General features: G+C 47.1%; 1 protein-coding gene across 1 annotated transcript in view; it reads right to left on the bottom strand.

The window, feature by feature from the left end:
* Nucleotides 1-22,560, bottom strand: part of LOC144754782 (basic phospholipase A2-like) — a 192,569-nt gene that overhangs the window by 44,392 nt on the left and 125,617 nt on the right. The window contains exons 3-4 of the mRNA XM_078642988.1: nt 19,486-19,630; nt 19,280-19,386 (exon numbers count right to left, since the gene is read on the bottom strand). Of these exons, the coding sequence (XP_078499114.1) occupies nt 19,280-19,386; nt 19,486-19,630 (252 nt within the window). The remainder of the gene's footprint in view (nt 1-19,279; nt 19,387-19,485; nt 19,631-22,560) is intronic.

The raw sequence follows: 22,560 nt of genomic DNA, 5'->3' as shown, positions 1-22,560 counted from the left end.
TGGTGGAACTAGGTCACTGGGCCCTGGTGAAGAAGCCACTACCCAGTGCACGATCCCGACCAATCATAGCGACACGCCTATACTACTTAGACCGGGATCCAATCCTGCTTTGTGTCCGGAATCAAGAAAAAATTGTGTATGAATCAGCCCACTTCACGAACTTCACCGATTATACAAAAATGGTCCAGCAACAGAGATGCTCTTTCCTAGTGGCCAAGCAAAAACTGCGAATTCTCAAGCTCCAATTTATGCTGTTATATCCAGCACGGCTGAGGGTAGTGTATAATTCCCAAAGAATACTTTTCAATACTCTGGAGGCAGCCTTCCAGTGGATGGATAAATCCGTGGTGATTAAACAACATACTCCGCCCAGAATGGACTCCGATTCATCACAGAGCAACCAGCACAACTTTCCCAAGAAGTACACTTCCAAGTGCCACAACAAATCTCGATCATCGTGGAGGAGTTCATGCACAGATGGAGATCATTGAAGCTACCGAGGCACTGTCGTCCCATGTGATACTGATACACTGATTACTATATCCCTTTCCAACTTTTTTTTTCTTCTTCAATTTCAAGCTTGTACAGGGATTTCACACTCCATCCTCCTTTGCATGCTTATATTGCATGTGCATGCAGTGTACATTGGGTGGGCCAATTGTGTGTTGGGAGATTGATATGGTTACTAGCCATGGACTGAGCTGGACAGGACACCTGCTTTTAAAGCTGCCACCCAAGAGAGACATTCCTAGGAATCTTTTCTAGAGGTCAAGTTTTTTGGGCGTGTTTCATGGGATTCTTTGATGGTGTTCCTTCACGTTCCCCCAGTTGGGATTCAGTAAGGGTGCATACCATGACAGATGCTTCCAGTTCTGTGAAGTATGGGGAAGGAGGGTGGAGGGGTTGTTTGTTGCATTCATGCTCTATTGGTCATTAAACAGTTGCAGTCCTGTTGTTCACACTACATCTGACATATGCTTAGAGTGGATCCTTCCCTATCAGTGATATACATGACTAACTGCACAACAGAGGGTACAGGGGGTCAACTCCATATAGTAACTTGGAACATGAGGGTGTGCTGAATAAAATTAAATGAGGGGCAGTCCTTCGGCAGGCCAAACACTTGGGGGCCGACTTTACCCTCTTAAAAGAAACCTATCTTATGGGGACAAAAAAACCCTGCCTAGCCTGACTTTTTTCACTCCGGGTTTTCATGGGGCTCCTGGGGCACAGCCATTCTAATCCATCGTAGAGTGCCTTTCACCACCCGGAGGGTGTGGGTGGACACACATGGTCGCTACGTTGTAGTGACAGGTGACCTTCATGGTGAACATCTCACACTCCTGAGCGTCTATGCCCCCCCTGCAGGGGGCCACCTTTACTGAGGGCTTCCTTTGTTAGTGGGGAGATGCCATGTGGCCTTTGCTTCGTAGGGGGAGACTGGAACGACTTTGTTCAACCCTGGGTAGACATATGGCGACCACGGGGTGGGAGAGACGCCCAACATGACTCTAGGCTGTCCACTCTGAAGACTACCCTGGGATGGGCAGAAACCTGGAGGGCCTATCACCCGGCCGAGAACAGATATACATACTACATGACGGTTCATGGGTCCTTTCCCAGCCTAGATTACCTATTTATCCCTGCCACAAATCTCCACAGAGTGTCATCGCCCCATATTCACCCACAGGGACTTTCCGATCACTCCTCTCTGTCCCTAAAGCTTCATGTTGATGCCAATCACCCTAGATTTCTATGGCGGATGTCACCACGGCATCTCAAGAAGCCAACTTATCGGACCACTATACAAAAAGCGCTAACAGAATACTTTGCTTTCAATACACCCACAGCCTCCACAAAAGTTGTTCTGTGGGAGGTACTTAAGCCAACTATTCGAGGGGAAGAAATTAGCTTCTGGGCGGAAGATCATCGCATAGAACACAGTAACAGGTAAATACCCAAATTGAGAGGCTAGAGGGCAAATGTAGGAAGTCGAACAATAAGGCAGCAAGATTACAGCTTAGTCTGACCCAACAATTATGACCCCATTGATATATTCCATTCTGTGTGGCTTGCCACACTGTCTTCGCCTCGTTAAGTAAGTGCTGCTGATAGAAGTCCAGTCGCATGCTGCACAGGCTAGGTCAAGCTGCGAGGACTGTATCGCCAATACCAGTGGTGCTGGATCAACAGCAGGGGGTTGATTCCGGGGTCGTCGGAAGAAGCCCAATGTTTTGCAGATCATTATAGAGCATTATACACCCCAAATGATCATAAGGTTAGTCCACAAATTCCTCAGAGATATCTTGCCACGACTTTACCAGTAGAGGTGCGTAAACAACCGGAGGAGAAGCATACGGGGGACGAACTGGTGACAGCCCTGGCCGCAATGCATACAGGACGGGCTCCGTCCATCATCTCTTTGTGTTTGCCTTGTTCGCCCTGAGTTGGCAGGGTATGCCCAGACGTTGGTCCCTTGCTCACTTTGCCACTGAATTCAAGGTAGCCTGGCTGATGAAACTGGTCCCAGGATGCTTATTTCCGCTCCAGGGAAGACATGGCTTGGCATTTCGGGCTGGACTGTTCCCACGAGGCACAGGGTCAAGACTGATTTGCATATAGCTGTGTCTGAACTAGGGTGGCAAAGTGAGCTAAAGAACAATGATGGATTCAACCCAGATGTGTGACTTGGGCTGAGTGTCTGAAAATTTTCAGCGCTCCTTCCATCATCTCCTTGTGTTTGCTTTGTACACTGGCTGAAGGCCACTCACACGCAAGTCCAAAACTGGCTGACACACAACCACCTTAAACTCAACAAAGAAAAAACGTAAATCCTCCTTCTGTCCAATCACAGTCAGTCCCCCCCCCCCACCACCGATAAAAGAATGGCTAAATAACCTAGATGTCCTGAAATGCAAATCTAAACATGAGCACTCACACAAAGGCTATAGCAAAGGGTGCCACAATGCAAGCTCTAGTACTATCCAGACTGGACTACGAAAACTACATTCTCACATGCATCCTGAAATCTCGCTTAGCCACTCTGAGATCCACTCATTATGCAGCTGCAAGGATGGTCACAGGAGCAAAGAGATATGACCACATCTCCCCCGTAATGAGTAGTCTAAAGTGGCTACCAATCAAAAAACACTGTTGCTTCAAGTCTGCCTGCATCACCCACAAAGATCTGCACATCCTTAAGGACAAAGTGCAACCCCTTCAGGCCAAGATATAGCCCATCCTGACTGGGGAACCCCCAAGGCACAGATTTAGTTGTGAGAGCCTTCAGAGGCCTAAATGTATGTTACAGGAGATTTTTAAGGGAAATGAAACCATTGTTCCCCTTTAAACTGAGTTGACTTCCAAGAAGTAGCCCAGGAAAATTACCCCAAAGTCGTGTCTCACTGCAGCAAAGCTATCTCCCCATAGACTAATACCTGGTTTCCTTATTACACTTAATGAATTATAAGTTCAGTTTGGGAGCAGATAGACAAATAATTGTTCCACTCATTTGGATTGTAATTTACAATCTTCTTACAATCTTGCCCTTTGTCTCCCCCCCAACAGATAAATTTGAGCCAAACCCAGGGAAAAGGGAAGAACTGGGCAGAACCAATTTAGAGTAAGACAAAGGGTGTGACCCCCACACACAGGCTTGCACTGGTTATAATAGTGGCCGCCTCAGAACCTCTCATCAGAACACTCCTGAACCTGTAAAGACTCAAAAGAAGCAGTGCCCTGCTTTCTGAAGCCTGAAGGAAGACTCACCCTGCTTGCCTTGAACCCAGGGCCCCAGACGTGACTCCAAGGGTCAGTCAGGGGACTCCTGGTTGAGCTAAATGGACACAACAAGATTCCAAAGGCCTTCCCTGCAAATGTCCAGCTGACCAGTACCAACTGGACCTGCATGAACTCTGCTTCTGCCCTGTACTGAAGTGAGTCCTACTCCTCAAGAGGTGCCCTTCCAGTTTCTGGACACTTGGCTGGTGTTACAGTGCACTCTTCCAACCCCACAACTGCAAGAACTGGACTCCAGGTAAAAACCCAGAGGTTCTGGACTCTTCATGTCAAAAAAAGTTCCCCGGTCTCCTTGCAAATGTGAGAGGCCAATGCTGAACCTGTACCCAACTGTTGACACGACCTTCCTGGATACAGACTCACTGGGAATTCTTTGTGTCGTCAGGAAATGCTGGTGCGGTTGTTGAAGTGAAGTACTGAGCAAGGCCTGATACATCAGTAACCCACCATTGACGACCTCTCCGGATTCAACTTACAGCCTGATCTCCGCTAACCTCATAGATGAGTGTTTCTCATATGAAAACTGGACAAAGGTAGAAGGTTAACTTTCCACCAGGTGTATGTGGTCCCTGTACTTCACCCGCTCTCCATCGAGTTTGCCCTGAACGTCATTTTGTTGCCATTTTATTTTCTAAAATTTGCTCTATTTTTCTAAACTAGTTTGGGATTTTTCTTGTGTTGTGATTTCACTTTATTATTATTTGAGTGCTGCATACATACTTTACATATTGCCTCTAAGTTAAGCCTGGCTGCTTTTGTGCCAAGCTAACAGAGGTTAAGCACTGATTTATTTAGTGACTTTTGCGGTTCACACTGACAAGTATTGTTTTTATTATTAAAGTGGCGCTCTCACCCCCCTCAATTAATAATCTGAGTTCTTATAGGTAACTTGCATGAAATGTGTGCACAACTGGGCAGAATTGCATCATTGCAACTGCTGTAACCGAGGGATGAAACTGCTGCAAAACCTGCAAGATATATAGTGACCAGGTTCGATAATAATTATTAGCCTGACCATAAATTATTAAAATCCCTTGTATAGTGATCATCGTTCCTTAATTACGTATAACTCATCACAGACTGTTTGGCACTTTGAGCATTGTTATTAGCAGCACCTCATACCAGTTGCGCAACACCGTGGTTTGCCTTTTGGTCAAGTTTGAACGAACTGCAGATATACATACACATGTACAATCGAGTAGTACCCATACATGCTGGAAGCACTACGGCAAATTACTATTTTATGTATATATTTACAATAAAAAAAATATTAGGAAGTATTAAACAATAAGATAAGAAATTCTGGTGATATTTTCCGTTGTTACACACACATTGTGATGGCCTATTTTGTAGAGATCAGTGATGGGCCCAAAGTTGCAGGAACTGCATCTTCTGAAACACAGGTTTGAGGGGCATATTACCAACAACTAGCGATATTTATCGCTAAATGGGCTTAGCGAGTATTTTTTTAACGCCAAGCATCACCGGATATTATCGCAGAGATAACGTGCTATTAGCGATGTTTATCTCTAAAGCGATAAAATATCCGGCGTTAGCGGTGAAAGGCGTGAATATCGCAGGTAATCCATCGATACTCATGCATTATCGCTAATGAGGACTTAGCCATAATATCCAACTCCCATTGGATATAATGGCTAAGAACTGGTCTGAGTAGGCGTTAGTTTTTGGAGATATTCGCGCTTAGCGCGAATATTTCCAATGCTACGCCTGCCTTGCTAATAGGCGATAGCGACGTTAGCGACTGCTTTCAGTTGCTAACAGGTTGGGTACGCCCACTTTGCATGTCATTAGCGATGAATATCGCTGACATGCAAAGCAGGCCCCAAACCGCTCGCTATCGCCTACAAGCCGTCGCTAACTGCTGTTAGCGACAGCTTGCTACTAGGGCGATAGAATTATCGCCGCTTAGCGGCCGAAAACTGCCGGTAAAGCAGCGATAATCACATATCGCCCGCCTTGGTAATATGCCCCTTAGTCTTTTGTGCATCCAATAATTTCAGTCAGGTACACAATTGTCTGGAAAGCACATGCAGGATTTATTGATACAGCAAATTTCACTTCTAGATAGTCTGGAAGACCTACAAATAATGAAATGTGTACGAGCACCCCTTCAACACAGTCTGTAAAACCTAAGGATTGCTAACTATTTCCTTCCTGAAACTGTGTTGTCAAGAGCACAGTCTGGCAACATTTTGTTCCAAATGTTCCTAAACAGTGAGCCAAATCCCACCCCATGTCTCTTGGAAGAAGTTTGGGGTGCTCACTCATTGTGTCCTGAGGATGGTATTTACTACTCAGTTACAAACTGAATCAACTCTGCTCACTTCCTGTTTTGGCAGATAAGTGAACAAACGTACAGGGAGGTATAGGGAATTGCCTAGGATTGCTCAAATTGGACCACTGTGAACCAGGATACAAGTTTGTCTCCTGGATCCTTTAGTTATAGCACTATATCTAATTGGACTCAGACAACACATTCCTTTACCAGTGTCACATGAATGGCACCACACCAGGTGGACTATTGTTCTATAAAAAGTCAAATACAGATAGTTGAAATTGAAAACAGGATCGAAGAAAACCAGGATGGACATAGCTTAGTCAGAGAGACTTAAAGGGTGTGAATCTCTAAATTCCCAGCTAAAAAAGCATTGATCTGCAGAGTGGAGGGGTGAGATGACCAAGGTTCAGAATGCACTGTTTTTCACAAGGAACATGATTAGAACTGATTTGCGTTAGGTGGAACTCAGTCCAGAGTGGCACTGTGGGCAAATAACCATGGTTTGGAATTCTACCTCAAGCGATTGCCACAGGTTCAACTATTTGCAAGCATTCATCCCATCACCTTTTGAAAGTTTGATTGCTAATTCGACACCTAGAAATGTGAGGCTAGCACAGCTTTCCAAATCTACTTCTGCCAATGTTTGTGAATTCTAAAAAATTTGTAAATTTGCACCCATTCAAACAGTGGGTGCAGATGTACTATTTTTTGGTAAACCAGTCACTTTAGGGGCCTGATGTAAAAGATAACTTGCACTGTAGAGTAATGTACACTCACATGTTGTGTCAAAAGTAGTAAACGTACTCAAAAGTGTAAATTATACAAAAGCGTAAGTTACCTTTGTGAATCAGGCTGCATATATTTAAGTTTCCACTGAAATGCTCTCTGTGCATTGAGAACAAGAAAAACTGCACTATTCTACATCTCTGCTATGAGAACCTTTGATGGTAGAGCTGTTGAATCAGTGCATGTAGGCGGAGCCCCACGTTTGCAAGTCCTCGCCTTTTACAAACCATTTTCTCAAATGACTGATGGTTCCATGTACTAGGCCTGAGCTGCAAATAGAGGTGAGCTCACCAGCAAATGAATAGGGTGAGCTGAGCCAGAACCAAGGCAAGGTTCTGAGTTGGGTCTGTGCAGGAGCCAAACCATGAAGAAGTATGACATATATATCTTGCAACATAATGTAAAAATATGATAGTCTGTTCAAAATTCAAGAAAATGTACTTTTTAAAATGCAAACGTGTTTCACCTTAGTACAACAGATTGCATCAGAGCATAGACAGACATTTATTAAAAGTAAGTTTTTAAACATGAATTTAGAAAATATTAATGGCTTGCTCCAAACAACAATGCCATTAGTGAACTAACAAGTCACTGGGCATGTAAACCCTAACTGTGGCCTATCTTCTCATTGTAGATGAAGCAAGATTATAGTCTATTAAATCAATTCATAAAAGCTGCTTTTACAGCACACATGGTGGACTCAAGTATTTAAAAGTGCTCTTAGATGTGATGATAAATTAAAAGGAGGCTCCATGAAATAAAATGCTAGCCTAGGATCACACAATTTGGACATGCAGGCAAGCCGGTTTTGATTCCAGGTTATCTGGTTTCACATATTGAAATTCAGCCACCAGGGGCCCTATTACACATAGGGTGCACTTACACTTTAGACAGATGCCCCAGGCACAAACACGGAAAGTACTCCCTGTTACATTGAATGCACTGCCCTCAGGGCAGCTGTAGAGTCGTGCTGCCCTGAGAGTGGTGCATTCAAGTGAAAACCGAAGTGGCTTTGAAGCAGCAGCTCCGTATTTCTCGTGCAGGCGGCAACCCGTCTGCACTTCTAAGAGGGGTGCGAGATCCCATTGCAGGCAGGTGCAATGAATGACTGCACAAGCCTGCAAGGGGATGCATAGGACCTCTTTCAGAGGGCTGCCATCAGGTGCTCCTCCTGACAACTTCTTTGCCTCTGCGCCCGCGTCTATAATACGTCTTGGGAGCAAAGGGAGTCCCTCATTTGCATGGGGCGAGGCCTCTATGCAAATGAGGGAATACTATCTGGTGATAGCACTGGCGCTATATGTGCACCAGCGCTATCTGTATTAGAGAAAGGGCCGCAAAAGCGACTACGGCCCTTTCTGTAATACCAAAGTGCCCCGGGGCGTGAAACGCGGGTGCACGTGCCCGCTGCACCCCCAGGGCTTTTCCATAATACAGCTCCAAATGTATATTTCAGTGTCTGTCTGTAATGTTTAACAACAGAGGTCACTGTTTTATCTTTAATCCTTGCCACCCAATGAGAAAAACCAACACAGACTTAGTAGACTAGCATCAGGGCTCTCTTACACAACCACCAAGTCATGGATGCATTTATTGCGGGGATGTCCCACCCAGGCACCCCTCCTGAAGCTAGGCCCCTGCACCAAACACAATTTGTAATCATGGGGTAAAAGTAGCTATGAGAATTTAGCCTTCATTTCTATTCAAATGGATTTCGTTTGTATCAGCATATTCTACATAAAGCAAGCCACTTTAAGTTTCTTTAATGATGAACCCCTAGCCACCTATTTTGTAAACGAATAACTCTGAAAACGTTTTTAAATGTGCCATAATGTTACACTTTCCACAGAGCATGTTGATCTCCTTGGGGCTAGTTATATCTCAGAAACTCCTGCAAGTATTTTAAAGGAGGCTGCAGGGTGAAATGCTGTTAATCGGTGAGTGGATTGCAGGGTGATTTTTTTTTGTAAAGGATCCACACGTCTTACACGGAGGTCCTAAAGGTTTTGTTATCACTGCCCTTTCTCACCCCTAGGCTCCTTGCATTCAGCCTCAATTTGATACTGTGACTTTACTACTGCTATTTGTTAATTAGGGCACTTCTCAATTGAGCGTATTGGGGGTGACCTCTATGGGGTTTTGATGAGTGATTGAATTGTGATTACTTTTATACACTAATGAAAATGAAGTAAACTTAAATGCTGCATGTCCTAGTCACCAATAGGTACGTAAACATATGGGGATTTTGATCTCCACTTGAACTTTTATGTTTTTGGGTGTTTACCAGCATTACCAATACTCAGCCTGTAAAGTTGTGAAAGGTGCAGATGGCATATGACAGGTGATGCAGGGACCTATTCCTGCTGTGCAGATTACTACACTTAGGGGCCGATTACGATCTCTGTCGGAAGGGCTCCGAATCGGGTTTGGGATTCAGTGGGTCAGATTCGGAGGCTGAATTTCCGTCCGGTTTGTACACGGGTCTGGACGATGAATACGATGCGAACAAGCGCGAAATCTCCGGCCGAATCGTTTCCGGGTCCGAACCGCTCCGTACGTATCGGCCGTAAGCTAACCGTGGCGCGCAATGGAGGCGAATTCTGACCGAGCCAGTACGATGCGCGATTCGGACAGCCGGATCGAGCCGGAGCTTCCGGCTCGCAATAGCTCCCAGAGCTGGACTTTGGGGGTCCGCATCGGACCCCCTGTTACCCCCAACCTTACGCATCGGACACATGGGGAAACCCATGGGTCTCCCCAACACAGGCATGTTCTGTGCGGATTGCACTGACGCGTACACACTGTAGGGGGCACACTTGTCCGGAACGTACTCATTCAGTCAATGGGAGCCCATGTACACGTTGTCCGACCAGCTCCCATTGACTTCAAGGTGAGTCCGACCGAAACGAGTCCGACAGCATACGGCCGCATCGTACTCGCTCGGTCGGACTGCAGGAGTCAGATCGGTCGGAAAACATTCTGGATCCGGCTCAGTCGGGGTGATTTCCGACCCAGATCGGAATCGGCCCCAGAGTAGAAATCCTCACAGTGCAATGGGTGCCTCCAGCGCTCAAACTTATTTTTTCACAGGGATAAAAAATAAATGATTTCCCCTGAGGAGAAAGCTATTCTTCCACTCCCCACCAAATATGAGGGTGATCCGTTCCCGTTCCCCGTTCTTGAAAGAGATATGAAATTTCTGACCATTTCTTGGCTGGTTAAAGGGGTTGATCGGAGTTTGGGAATGCCTGCTAACATACATGTTCCCAAACGTCCTAGGAAAATCCTCCTTTGGGATGCACATTTCCCCTTTGAATGGAATTGAGTACTCTGGGAGTTTCCACACCTTTCACGGTGAAATCCTCAGTTGTAAAATACATTTACATCACCAGCAATACCAATGTCAATTCCTGACAGGTGTAAAAGAGGTACTTTCTGTCATGAATTTGCGTTTTCTGCCAAAAATACATTTGTGAACATACACTGATGTATTTTGCTATATCTACGTGTAAACGAACGGCTCTTAATGATGTTGTTTTTTTAGATTGAGGAGCAGTTCGAAAAATAGTTTGACTTCTCTGACTGGCTGGCACGTTTGACTTCTCTGACTGGCCTGACTGGCACTATCACGCCGATTGACAAGATACTTTACAAGGCAACTTGGAGTACACACTCAATGAACCAGTACCCAGGTGTCTATAACGATTTTAGGGTACATATTTACAAGGGCTCTATCTCCGCTTTTTTGGCTTACAAAGCCAAAAAAGCGGAGATAAAACCAGCGCCCTATATACAAGAGGGTGCTTACATGCATAATCACATGTTAGCACCCTTTTTTCCAACGCCTCCCTTTGCATCTCCAATGAGATGCAAAGTGGGCGTCACTGGGCGTACCCTGGATGGACTAGCTTGCAAATATCGCTGATGTTCACATCGCAATATTTACAAGGCAGCCCCCATGATTTTAGCACACATTAGATTTTGCCGAAAACGGCTGTTTTTGCCAAAATCTAATGTCTGCTAAAATCCTGACTTAGCTATCCCTAACAGAGGGGGGCGGGGGGTTATGCTGAATCGACCCTGTGGGTCGTATCAGCAAGGTTATCGACCTTTTGCAGGGAACATCACTGGAATACCAGCGATGTTCCCTGCAAAAGGGCGATAACCTCGCTATCTCTGGAATTGTTATCGCCCTGGAGTAACGCGTTGTTAATTACGCGCTACCAGGGTGATAAATTCCAGAGATAGCCTGTAATATTTTAATTATCGCTAAGCATGGCCAGCGATTATTATTGCTGGCCGTTGTTAATATGCCCCTTAATTTGTCCCGCTCCGGTTAGCTCCGTAAGAGGAGAATCATCGTAATTGTTCTGGCGCGTTTTTTCTACATGTCAGATTTCGACGTGAATGAAAGGAAGTGTTAACCATTAAGTCATATTAGGAGACTACAATGGAGATACCTCGGGGGCGTGGCTACGCGGGCGAACGAAATGGCCGCCTGATCGTAGAGCTCCGCCGGGCGAGAAATGACCGGGGCCGTTCGCCACTGATCCGGCGCTGCGCTGAGGACGAATTACGCCTGCAGCCGATCCTTGGAGCCTACTGATGCAGCCTGCCTAATCTGGAGGACGGGGGACAACGTGGAAGGTCGGAACAGCTGAGTGGTGCTGCGGCCGGCTGCGCCTCGCGGGCCGTTACGTTGCAGCTGCGGAGCGCCTGGTGAGTCTCCTGATTGCCCCCTTGCTGTCCCCCTCGGCACTAGGGCCGCTGTAGTTCTCTCCCGGGTCCGCTGCTCGGCCCCGGTGGTCTCCGTGGGTGGAGGTGCGGCCCCTCGGTGCGTGACCGGCACTTGCGGCCTGGTCCGGCCTTGGGAGCCGGGGCCTCGATTTTTGGGGACCGCCGGGTGGGGCGGCGGCGAGCGGGGAGCGCGGGCGGCGGGCTGAGGGGCGCTTGGCGAGGGGTGTGGCCGGCGGGCTTCAGGGCGCTCTGCGAACGGCCTGGCGTCGCTGCACTCGGTGGGGGCCTACCTCCATTGCCCCACCGCTACCGTGCACCCAAGACCTGCGCCTGTCCCCCTGCGGAACTTGGCCTCCTGCTCTCCTGCTGATGCGGTGGCCCTGTTTGTCTGCCGCCTGTACAGCTTCTTGTGACCGACGCTGGCTACCTGACCTGCGAGACCTGGCCCAGCTGAGTTGCCTTTGCCTCGAGGCCTTGCCTACTTGGTCCCCCCACCACACCACCTTTGGCTGCCTGTCTTGGTGGGCCCCTTGATCCGCCGGCTGCTGCCGGGTGGCTGCCGCAGCCGCCTGCTGACCCTACTTCTTGGCCTCTGGCGCACTCCTTCAGCCAGATTCATGCCCTGCTGTCCTGTGTGCAACCGCCCTGGCGACTCGTGGGCTCCCGCAGCGTGAGTCAGCCCTGGGACGGTGGACCGACGAGTACCCCTGCTCTGGTCCCGTCCTACCCGCCTTGCTACTGGGGTGCCCGGACACTGTGCTTGACTCTCTGGGTGCCGCTGTTGTCATAGAGTCCTGTGCCACTGGCGATTTGCCCGCCACTGCTTCCACCATGGTGAAGAAGGATGTTACCCAGAAGCGACTTACCTTCAGTTCAGCACCCGTACGTGCTTCTGCAGCTTCGCCGGCGGCGGAGGTAGACACTGGGGGCCAGTTGGCAGCGAAAGACACTGCGGGTATGGTTGCTGAGATGATGGGTGAGATGAGGGCTGGATTCAAGGCCTTGGATTCTCGTTTTGATACCCTCGAAAAGAAAATGGCGGACATGGGCGCGACGATCCAACTGCACGATAGGCGTCTGGACCTGGCGGAATCCAGAGTTTCCGACCTCGAGGATGGTGCGGCGTCGACGCTGAAAAGGTTGGAACGAGTGGAGAAGATCCTTAAAGACGTCGCAATTAAGAACGAGGATTTAGAGGCGCGCAGCAGGCGCAATAATATCCGAATTATCGGCGTGGCGGAGACGACAGCTACCGGACGCTTTGACACTTTTGTGGAACACCTCCTGATCGAACTTTTTGGCCGAGACACGTTTACCGCTGGCTTCGTGGTTGAGCGCGCTCACAGATCGCTGGGGCCCCGAACTAACCCTGGCCTGCCGCCCCGGCCCATTATTGCCAGGCTTATGAACTTCAGGGACAGAGGTGCGGCGCTGAAGCCTGCCAGGGAGGCGGGCGAGGTTCGGTGGCAGGGAGATGTGCTCTCTTTCTACCCGGACTTCACCATCATGGTCCAAGATGCACGCCGTAAATACACTGGTGTCAAAGCTGCCTTGCGCAAAATGGGATTGCGCTATGGTATGCTGTATCCTGCCAGGCTCCGGGTGGACGTGGACGTCAGGTTTTGCATTTTTGACTCTCCTGCGGAGGCACAGGAATTTTGTCGAGCCTACAAAAACAGGGGGTCCCCTCGACAATCTGATGTTGCTCAACAGTCTCCGCCGCACACTGACTCGCAGGCTAGTGCTGACCTGTTTACCGAAACCGGACAGGGTTGACTTAGCACCTTTCCATCTTCTCGATCCGGAGTGTTTGCCCCAGTAATCTGCATCTGATACTACTGTTCCTATTTTTTTTACTTTTGCAGTGCTTTTTCATACTTGCTGACATTTGAACGTTGCCCCGGTTGTGGTTCTTGCATGGCGGAGCGTCGCCTACCCCCATGGCGCGAGCCGCATTGTTTTTTTCTCTAACATTGTCTTTATTTTACAGGTACATTAGTGGACAACTGTTGTTGTTTGTTGCTCTAGGTTGTTTCCGGAAGGGTGGGTTTAGCCTCCTTGGGCTTGAGGAGTGGCTGGGTGGTGGGTGGTTGGGATGGGCTTGTTTATGCTTTGATCTTGTTGTTTGTGCATTCGCACTGTTTTTCTATCTAAGTGATGCCTTTTTTGCGATAGGGAATGGCAGGTCCGTACACGCATGTTTTCTTACGATTCCACCGAGTTTGAATGGCTAAGTTAGGACAGCAGTCTGGTCCTTCCAGGCTTACCTCCATGTCTTGGAACGTCCGAGGTTTAAATGATACGAGGAAAAGGCGACAGGTTCTAAACTATGCAGCGCGGCATGGGGTGGATGTCCTATTTTTGCAGGAGACACACCTAGTGGATGCTGACTCTTCCTCCTTTGCAAAAAGCTGGGGCGCGCACAGATTTTTTTCTAGCTATAGCAGATATGCAAGGGGGGTTGCAATCCTGATACATCGACGTGTTCCATTCGTGCTCTCAGACAGCATATTGGATGTAGATGGCAGATATGTTGTGGTTACGGGGGTGCTTCTGGGCTTTAAGGTCACCTTTGTTGGAATATATGGCCCCAATTCGGACTCCCCTGCCTTCTTCCGGGGACTTCAGGATGTTCTGCTGAGATTAGACACTGATATGATGATACTGGGGGGTGACTTTAACCTGCTCATGACCCCTGCCAGGGACAGCACCTCCTCTTCCCCGGATTGTAAGCCCCGCTCCCGTGCTGTGCTGGCGGATGTGTGCGCTCATTACTCACTGATTGACATTGAGGCCCGTTTGCATTCCACCTCACCCGTCTACACCCACCACTCGGGGTATCACAACACTAGCACCAGAATAGACTACTGGCTCCTTTCCCCAGGGGTAGCCGGTTGGGTGAGTGACCATTTGACACTCCCGCGCACTCTGTCTGACCACTCTCCCATAGTGCTGACCCTGCTCATCCCCAGGTTGGGAGGGTACGAGAAACAATGGCGTTTTCCTGGCAGGGCGTTAGCTGACCCGGTCTTCAAGGAGGACATTCGCATTGCCATAGAGGAGTACTTTGAGTTAAACGAGGGCACAGTGGACGCTTGGGCTACATTGTGGGAGGGTTTCAAGGCCACCATCAGGGGGGTTTGCATCAACAAACATGTAGGGGCTTTGCGCGACATCCGTGCCTCCCTGACCCGTATTGAGAAGGACATTGCCGCTTTGGACACTAACACGCTCACTGACACGGATGGTGGGGTAGAGGCAAAGAGGTTGGCACTGCTGCAAGAGTTCAGAGACACTGCAGACAGAGAACTGACATATCTCTGCACACAACACTCGGCTAGGCGGTATGGTGAAGGAGACAGGCCTGGCAAGCTCTTGGCCCATCTGCTTCGTCCCCCCCGCCAGGCTTCATTTATCTCGGACATGGTAGATGATCAGGGAGCTCGTCATCAGACCACCCCTGCCATCTGCGATGCCTTCCTATCCTACTACAAGGACTTGTACACCTCGGGACTATCGGCTGACTGTCGCGACCCTGGCCCCTATATTAACGAAATCTCTATGGTCTTCCTGGAAAAACACATGCAGGACTTTCTGGCGATGCCTATTGAACCGGACAGCGTTGTGGAAGCCATTGATGCATTGAAAGGCTCGTCGGCGCCGGGGCTAGATGGCTTTTCAGCTGACTTCTATAAGGAGTACAAGGAGGAACTGGTACCTCGCCTGATTGAGGTGTATGCGGAGTCACTCGAGACGGGGATTCTGCCACCCACATTGCGGGAGGCCGTTATCATTTTACTCCCCAAACCGGATCGGGACCCCACTAGGTGCGGTTCCTACAGGCCCCTTTCCCTGCTCAATCTTGACTATAAAATTTTGGCGAAAGTCCTTGCCACCCGACTATCTTTACTTATGGAGTCTATCATTTCGCCAGCCCAGTCCGGGTTCGTTCCCCATAGATCCACCTCCTTTAATCTGCGGACGCTGTTTTCTGTTCTTCACAAAATTGAGCCGACTACGCCGGCAGCTGCGGTGTTTTTAGACGCCGAGAAGGCGTTTGACACCTTAGAATGGTCGTTCTTTCTATCTGTCATGCACCGCATGGGCATGCCGTCCTTGTTTGTCTCCACGGTCGAGCTGCTTTATACTGCCCCCAGAGCGAGACTGCGCCTTAATGGCACGCTCTCTGATAGCTTCCCTCTTTCCCGGGGAACCAGGCAGGGATGCCCCCTGTCCCCCCTGTTATATATTCTAGCCATGGACCCTTTGGTACGTCATTTTCAGGAGCGCCACCTGCACCGCGGGCTCCAGTTCCGGACAGGCCCGTTACTCGTCTCCCTCTACGCTGATGATACCATTCTGTATGTCAGGTCTCCGGAGACCAACCTGTCGCCTTTGCTGCTTGAGGTGGAACGCTTTGGGAGGTACTCCGGTCTTCGTATTAATTGGCATAAATCTGAGATCTTTCCGCTCACCCCCTCCACTGCTCGCTGGGACTGCCCGTTCCCGCTGGAATGGAATACAGACTCGGTGAAATATCTGGGTATCCACATTCATCTAGAAACGGTATCCATGATTCGTCTTAACTATGGGCAGGCGTTGGACTTTCTGGAGGATAATATTGCACGTTGGATTCGCCTCCCTATCTCTATGGCCGGCCGTATCGCCATAATTAAAATGATCATTCTTCCCCGCTTTCTGTACTTATTTAATAACATACCGGTCCCGCTCACTCGGATTTTCTTCACGCAGCTCCGCTCATTGTTGTTGCGGTTAGTGTGGGGGGATAAAAGGCCGCGAGTTTCTTGGCGCATTTTAACGCTGCCTTATGAGCGAGGTGGCTTTGGAGTGCCGGACTTTTATATTTATTACCTGGTCGCGCAGTGCGCCTATGCACACCCTTGGTTTCACCCGGACGCTCGGATCCCGTATTTGAGACCTGAAGCAGACTTGGTGCTGCCACTTACCCTCAACTCGATCTTGCCCGGAGGCTTTCCGCGTGACCCCCTTGACATACAAACTGTGTCCACTACATCGTGGGCCTGGATGCAGGTGCGTAGACTGCTCCAGCTGGACGTACTGTATTCCCCGGCTCTTCCATTACCTAACCCTCACTGGCTCCCCATCACTGCGGAAGCGGTGGTCTGCAGAACGCTGGCCAAATACCAGCTCACCACAATAGGAGATCTGTTTCCGGACGGACATGTTTTCTCTGTGTCCGAGGATCCACGGTTCACGGACCGGACATTTATGGATTCCTTTGTCCTGACCAGACTGAGGTCCCTGCTTAGAGCGCAGTTTCCGTCGTTCCCATTGCCGCCGGATGAAATGACAGCACTGACTTTTCTACTCCAGTCGCAAACGGGAGCCCATATGGTCTCCAGGTTGTATGGACTTTGTGTGGCGGCCCTCCCGTCTTCGGATGCGAGGGTTCGGGCGGCGTGGGAGCTTGATTTGGGCGGCCCCATCACAGATGCCCAATGGGATGCCTGTTGCCGCTCCACTAAAGAGGTCTCTATTAACAGTAGACATAAACTAATTCATTTCAAATTTTTGAGGCGACTATACTTCACTCCGGCGCTGGCCCACAGAATCGATCCAAACAGACCTCATCACTGCCCTAAATGCAAAGCTCCCCATGCCGATTTTGCACATCTCACATGGACCTGTCCGAAACTGCACACTTACTGGCTACAGGTACACCACATTTTGGGAGACATTCTAGAGTGCGAACTGCAACATAAGCCGGAAATTGCACTGCTTGGCTATGTCGCGGAGTTCCCCCGGGCCACGCGTAAGCTTGCCGCCATAGGTTTCTTGCTGGCGAAAAGGGAAATTGCTTTACTTTGGGGGTCCAGGCGAATCCCTACTTCCGTGAATTGGATGCGCAGCCTTGCCCAATGTAACACCAATAGTGTGGAATATTCCACCCAGATTCCTACAGCATCACGCCCACTTGACATTTGGGGCCCATATCGACAGTATCTTAGCAAGATTACACGGGATACACACTCCCAGGCTGCTAGCTCAATTGTCCCAGAGGGGGTGGGCTAGGTGATTGTAGCTGCACCACCAGTGCGCTGCCTATCGGGGTCTGCAGGGCTTAACGTCCACACACTACTGGAGTGGGTTATGAGTGAGCTGCTGATTTTGGACTGTGTGCTGATTGGGGCCGGAGCGTCTCCCTCTTCAGTTCCCTTGCACGCCTTGCCCCGGATGGGGTGGTTGCTTCGCCCTAGTCCTTACGCTTGTCGTTTTAATTACCCTCGTCTGCCTATGCCTCTGGTTATGCCATCTTACTAGTCACTAGGTGTATTGCTTGCCGCTCTGTCTGTCATGAAGGCTCACTTGTTTTCGTTTTGTTTGTGAAAAGTTGTATCTCTTTATACCGCGTGTGCAATTTTCCTTCAGGTATGGAAAAGTGAAAATAAGAATCTAGAATGTGCTACACTACCTGTAATGTCATTGGTCTAGTCATCCATGTACTTCTTTTGTATAACGATCATTAACGTTTTTATTGTCGACAATTTCTTGTGTATTTGTATGCTTGCACGGACCAATCTGATGCTAATAAAGAGATTTAAAAAAAAAAAAAAACAATGGAGATACCTCCCTAAAAATGTTATTGCAGCGTGACCAGTGAGACGATTGGAATATATTTTATGTTTTATCAATTGGAGTGATCGACACTCAGATGCAGCACCAGTGGGGTGGATAGAAGGATTACGTTGTTGGGAAATTACATACCGAACAATAGAGAGAACTCAAAGTATTTGTTGTCTTGATATAAATGGGCATGCATTAGGCATAACCATCGAAACGCGTCGACGCTGATTAACAACATAATTCGTGAAGCTACTGGACCTGTAGATACTGATATTTATGGTACTTGGTCGTAGTAGAACCAATTGTTACGCGAATATGTCCAACTCAATGACAAATTGTATTGTCTAATATTTGTCTTTCTCTCTATGTGCAATTGATTTATTTTTTGATTTTTTAGGTAATGTGTTTTATACCTGTGCTGTGACACAGTTTTTTAGTGTAAAGCAATTTGTATTTGTGCATAGTTTTATGAAATAAATTGTTTTTTAACCTTAGTTGCCATGAGTATGTAGAATAAAATTGTGCAAATCTAACTTTATGCAGTTGTTCCAGACTCCTATTTTTCTGAACCTTTTTTTGGTTTCTTTTTTATTTCTCGACTTGACGAATGGTGCGCTATTGGTTGGTGAAAAGTTGATTGTTTGTCTGATAGGTAAGAAGAGACTAGTATAAAATTCCTTGTGGCCAAAACATCAATAATATTAGAATTCACTTTAAGCTTGTGTGTGTATCCTTCATTTTGAGGGTATGATGAATAAGGGATAAGACTATTTTTACTTCTTCTTATTGGCACTTTCACGGCTGTTTTACTAAGAATGTGAGTGTTTTAGTAGTTATGGATGCGATTTTATTAAATACGTTTTGTCACATAATAACCTAGAATGCGCCTTCTCTGTCTCTTCCCGTCCCCTCACCATCTCGAAAGGAAGGCCTTCACTAGAACCAACCAACCAATCCATACATACTCAAGGCTGTTCCATGCCTTTACATTAAGTATCCCTCTAACAGAGCCCTGAAGCCTTCTGAAAGAATAACACAAATACACATACTCACCACACGCTACAATCCCATGGTAAACCATGTATCTGTAGCCAGTACCCTTGGGGTCGCATCCTTCCAGCGCTAACTTATCATAACAGCAGTCGTGAGTCCAACAACACCTACAGAATTTAAACAAATACACAAAATGTCACTCTGATAAAGGGATAAGTTCATAACATCACTGTAAGCATCTGCTCCCCCCATTTAGCTTCACTCACCAGTCTGTGTCATCCACCGGCATTCCAGTTCCACCCTTGCCACAGTGGCATCCATATGATGTGTAATACGGAAAAGAGGGCTTCTCAGTAACTTGTGTAATCAGGACACCAAAGTTTAGAAGACTCCCATAGGCCACATGGAAAACTGCAAACAGAAAGAGATGATGAGTGTCTCTGCCAGAAGTGCACTGCTGAAGATGGAGATTGCTGGGGTCTGTTTAGGGAGAGGTTGCAGCTGTTTACAAGGCCACAGGGTAAATAGTGACTTTCCACTGTGATTTTCACATCTGCTGGCTAAATGGCAGAGATTATGCACTATTTGAGCAGCAGCCATGTAACTGGGTAGCATATGTAATTATTTACTCAGCGGTTGAATCAGTACAGAGATTTTATACTATATGGCTAGCAATCGTGCAAACAGCAAAGAAACGTCACTATTTACCCAGCAGCCGACAAGGCAGCAGAAGTAATGTACTACTTGGCTAGCAGCTGCTCACACAGCAAAGAAGCTTCTCAATTTACCTGGCTGGTAACTAGATAGCACAGATCATTAACTATTTGGCCGGCTTGCTATGTAGTAGTGATCATGCACTATTTGCCCAGTGACAGTGCAAACAATATAGACCACTATTTATCCAGCTGTCAACTAAAACAGTAGAGATAATGGACAATTTCACCAACAACCCTGCAAACAGCTAAGAAACTTCACTATTTACCTACCCTCCAAATAAATAGCAGAGATTGTGTACTATTTGCCCACAGTATGCAAACAGCAAATAAACTTCATTGCGTACCTGGTCGCTGATTAAATAGCAGAGATTATGTACAAATTGGCAATTTACTGTGCAAATAACAATGAAAGTTAACTATTTACCCAGTCAGCAACTAAATGGCAGGGATCATGTACGATCTGGCCAGAGGGCGTGTAAACAGCAAATACTCTTCATTGTTTACCCAGCCACCGACTAGGTATCAGATTATGTACTATTTGGCTGGTGGGAGTTCAAACAGAAAAGAAGCTTTACTATTTACCCAGCCTCCAAATAGATAGCAGAGATCATGTACTATTTGGCCAATGTCAGTGAAAACAGCAAAGAAAATTCACTGTTCTCCCGACAATTGACTAAATTGCAGAGGTTGTGTATATTTGTCCGGCTGCCATTCAGATAGAAAAGAAGCTTCACTATTTACCAAGACACAGCATAAATAGTAAGGTTTCTTTACCATGTGGTAGTTAATCTCTATTTTGTAAGTCACAGTCTAAATAGCAAACATTCTGAACTAGTAAGCCTGTTGCCAGATAACAACTGAAGTTTCACTGCAGATTAGGTGCACTTGATGACTACGGTTGAGGTAAGTGGGGGGAGAATGGATTTATGAAGGAATCTAGGGGGCTGCCACAGGGAAAGTTCTTAAAATAGTTCTTAACATGCTGAGACATGATACACATAACTGGCAGCCTTAAGCTCTGCATTCCTATTTCAGTTTCTGCTCTTACTCTGCAGGCCTCTGTCTACCTCTGCTCTCACCAGACTCTGTCCATCCCTGTACATCTTTGGGATGACGCAATGTCTCTATGACAGTCTTAGGTTTCTGTTTCAAGTACACTCATATACAGTCTGTGCTCTATGATTCCTTCACTGTTTGTTCAGTTAAATATTTTGTGGTTCAGGACTCCTTCTGGCTCCTTACCTTCTCAGGCTGCCCCTGGCAGTCTCTGCATGTGCTGCTATTTTCATAAGCACAGGCCACCTCTGATCCCCTTCAATTTCATGATTGTTCCAGACTGTACCTGTACCTCTCCCTCACACTTGGACTCCCACTGTTTGTGGTAAGGGTAGGTGAGTGATGCAGGATACAACTGGCACTTGAGGCCAACTGAGGGCTAAAAAAGCTGATTCAACTTTTAATTCTTCCCAAATTACTCAATTGAGCTTGGTACTAACACTGGTTATGTAAATCAAACAGTAGGTAGTGGCTATGAAGCTGGCCACTTGATAAGTATTAAACCTTCTCTGCTATTCACTTAGCCACTGGCTAAATAGTAGAAAGTATTCACTGTTTGGCTCTCATCCTTGAGAATAGCAGTTGCTATTCACCCTTCCACTGCCTAATCAATGAAGATTCTGCACTAGTTGCCTGCGGGCCATTAAAATACCAGAAAGCTTCATTATTTACCGGGCTCCAGGCTAAATAGTCAAGTTTGATCACCATTTGGCCAGCAGCCATGCATATAACAAGGAAACTTTACTATTTATCTGGTCACTGGCTAATTAGCAGAGGTTGTTTACTATCTGACCAGGAGTCAAGCAAACAGTTCCATGTGTCCCTGGCTCCTCTAGGTCTTCTTGTCCAAGTCCCATTTTCCGCTCCAGTTCGCATTCCACTTTCTTAGAATATGGTTTGATCCTATGGAGACCACCGTATTTTGTGCTACTTACCTGATTGCTTTTGAAGTATTTTTGTGTATTGTGTTGATATCTCCGAGTAGGAGGTATACCAATGTGATAGTGATATTGTGTTGTAATAAAAAGACTTCTTGTTACTAAACATTGTGGGTTTTTTTCATCTAACTTACACTACAGATTATACTGGTAAAAAAAGCTGCTTAACATCCTTCAAGATAAGCCTGAAGGCTGCTCGCTACAGGTACCACTTTGAGAGCTTTCTATGGTTATCACAGACTACTAAAATCAACAAGCATTTACAATGCAACGGTCTCGCCTTTGCAAAAGTTAGAGCTATTGGCATTGTAAATGACAATTTTTATTTATATGTTGGTTTTGAAAACAGATAAATAAATGGCATTGTCATTTACAATCCCAATAGCTTAATCTCTTGCAAATGCCACACACACACACACAAACACAGAGCCACACACACACAGTAGTATGGTTTCTTGAAATCATACAAATCTATCACAAAGAGCGGTACTATTAATGGAAGATTTACCTAATATAAATATCAGTGTCTGAAATTAAAAAGTCTGGGTTGCCACATAGAAGTCTGTGTCACAATGAAAGGATCAGGATAATCCAATCTTAGTAAATTTGTAGAAAGAGACACTTTCACATG

Source organism: Lissotriton helveticus, chromosome 5_1 (genome assembly GCF_964261635.1).
Source record: "Lissotriton helveticus chromosome 5_1, aLisHel1.1, whole genome shotgun sequence".
Lineage (NCBI taxonomy): Eukaryota > Metazoa > Chordata > Amphibia > Caudata > Salamandridae > Lissotriton > Lissotriton helveticus.
Note: the sequence above shows the minus strand (reverse complement) of the source record. Positions and strands in the feature narration are given on the sequence as shown.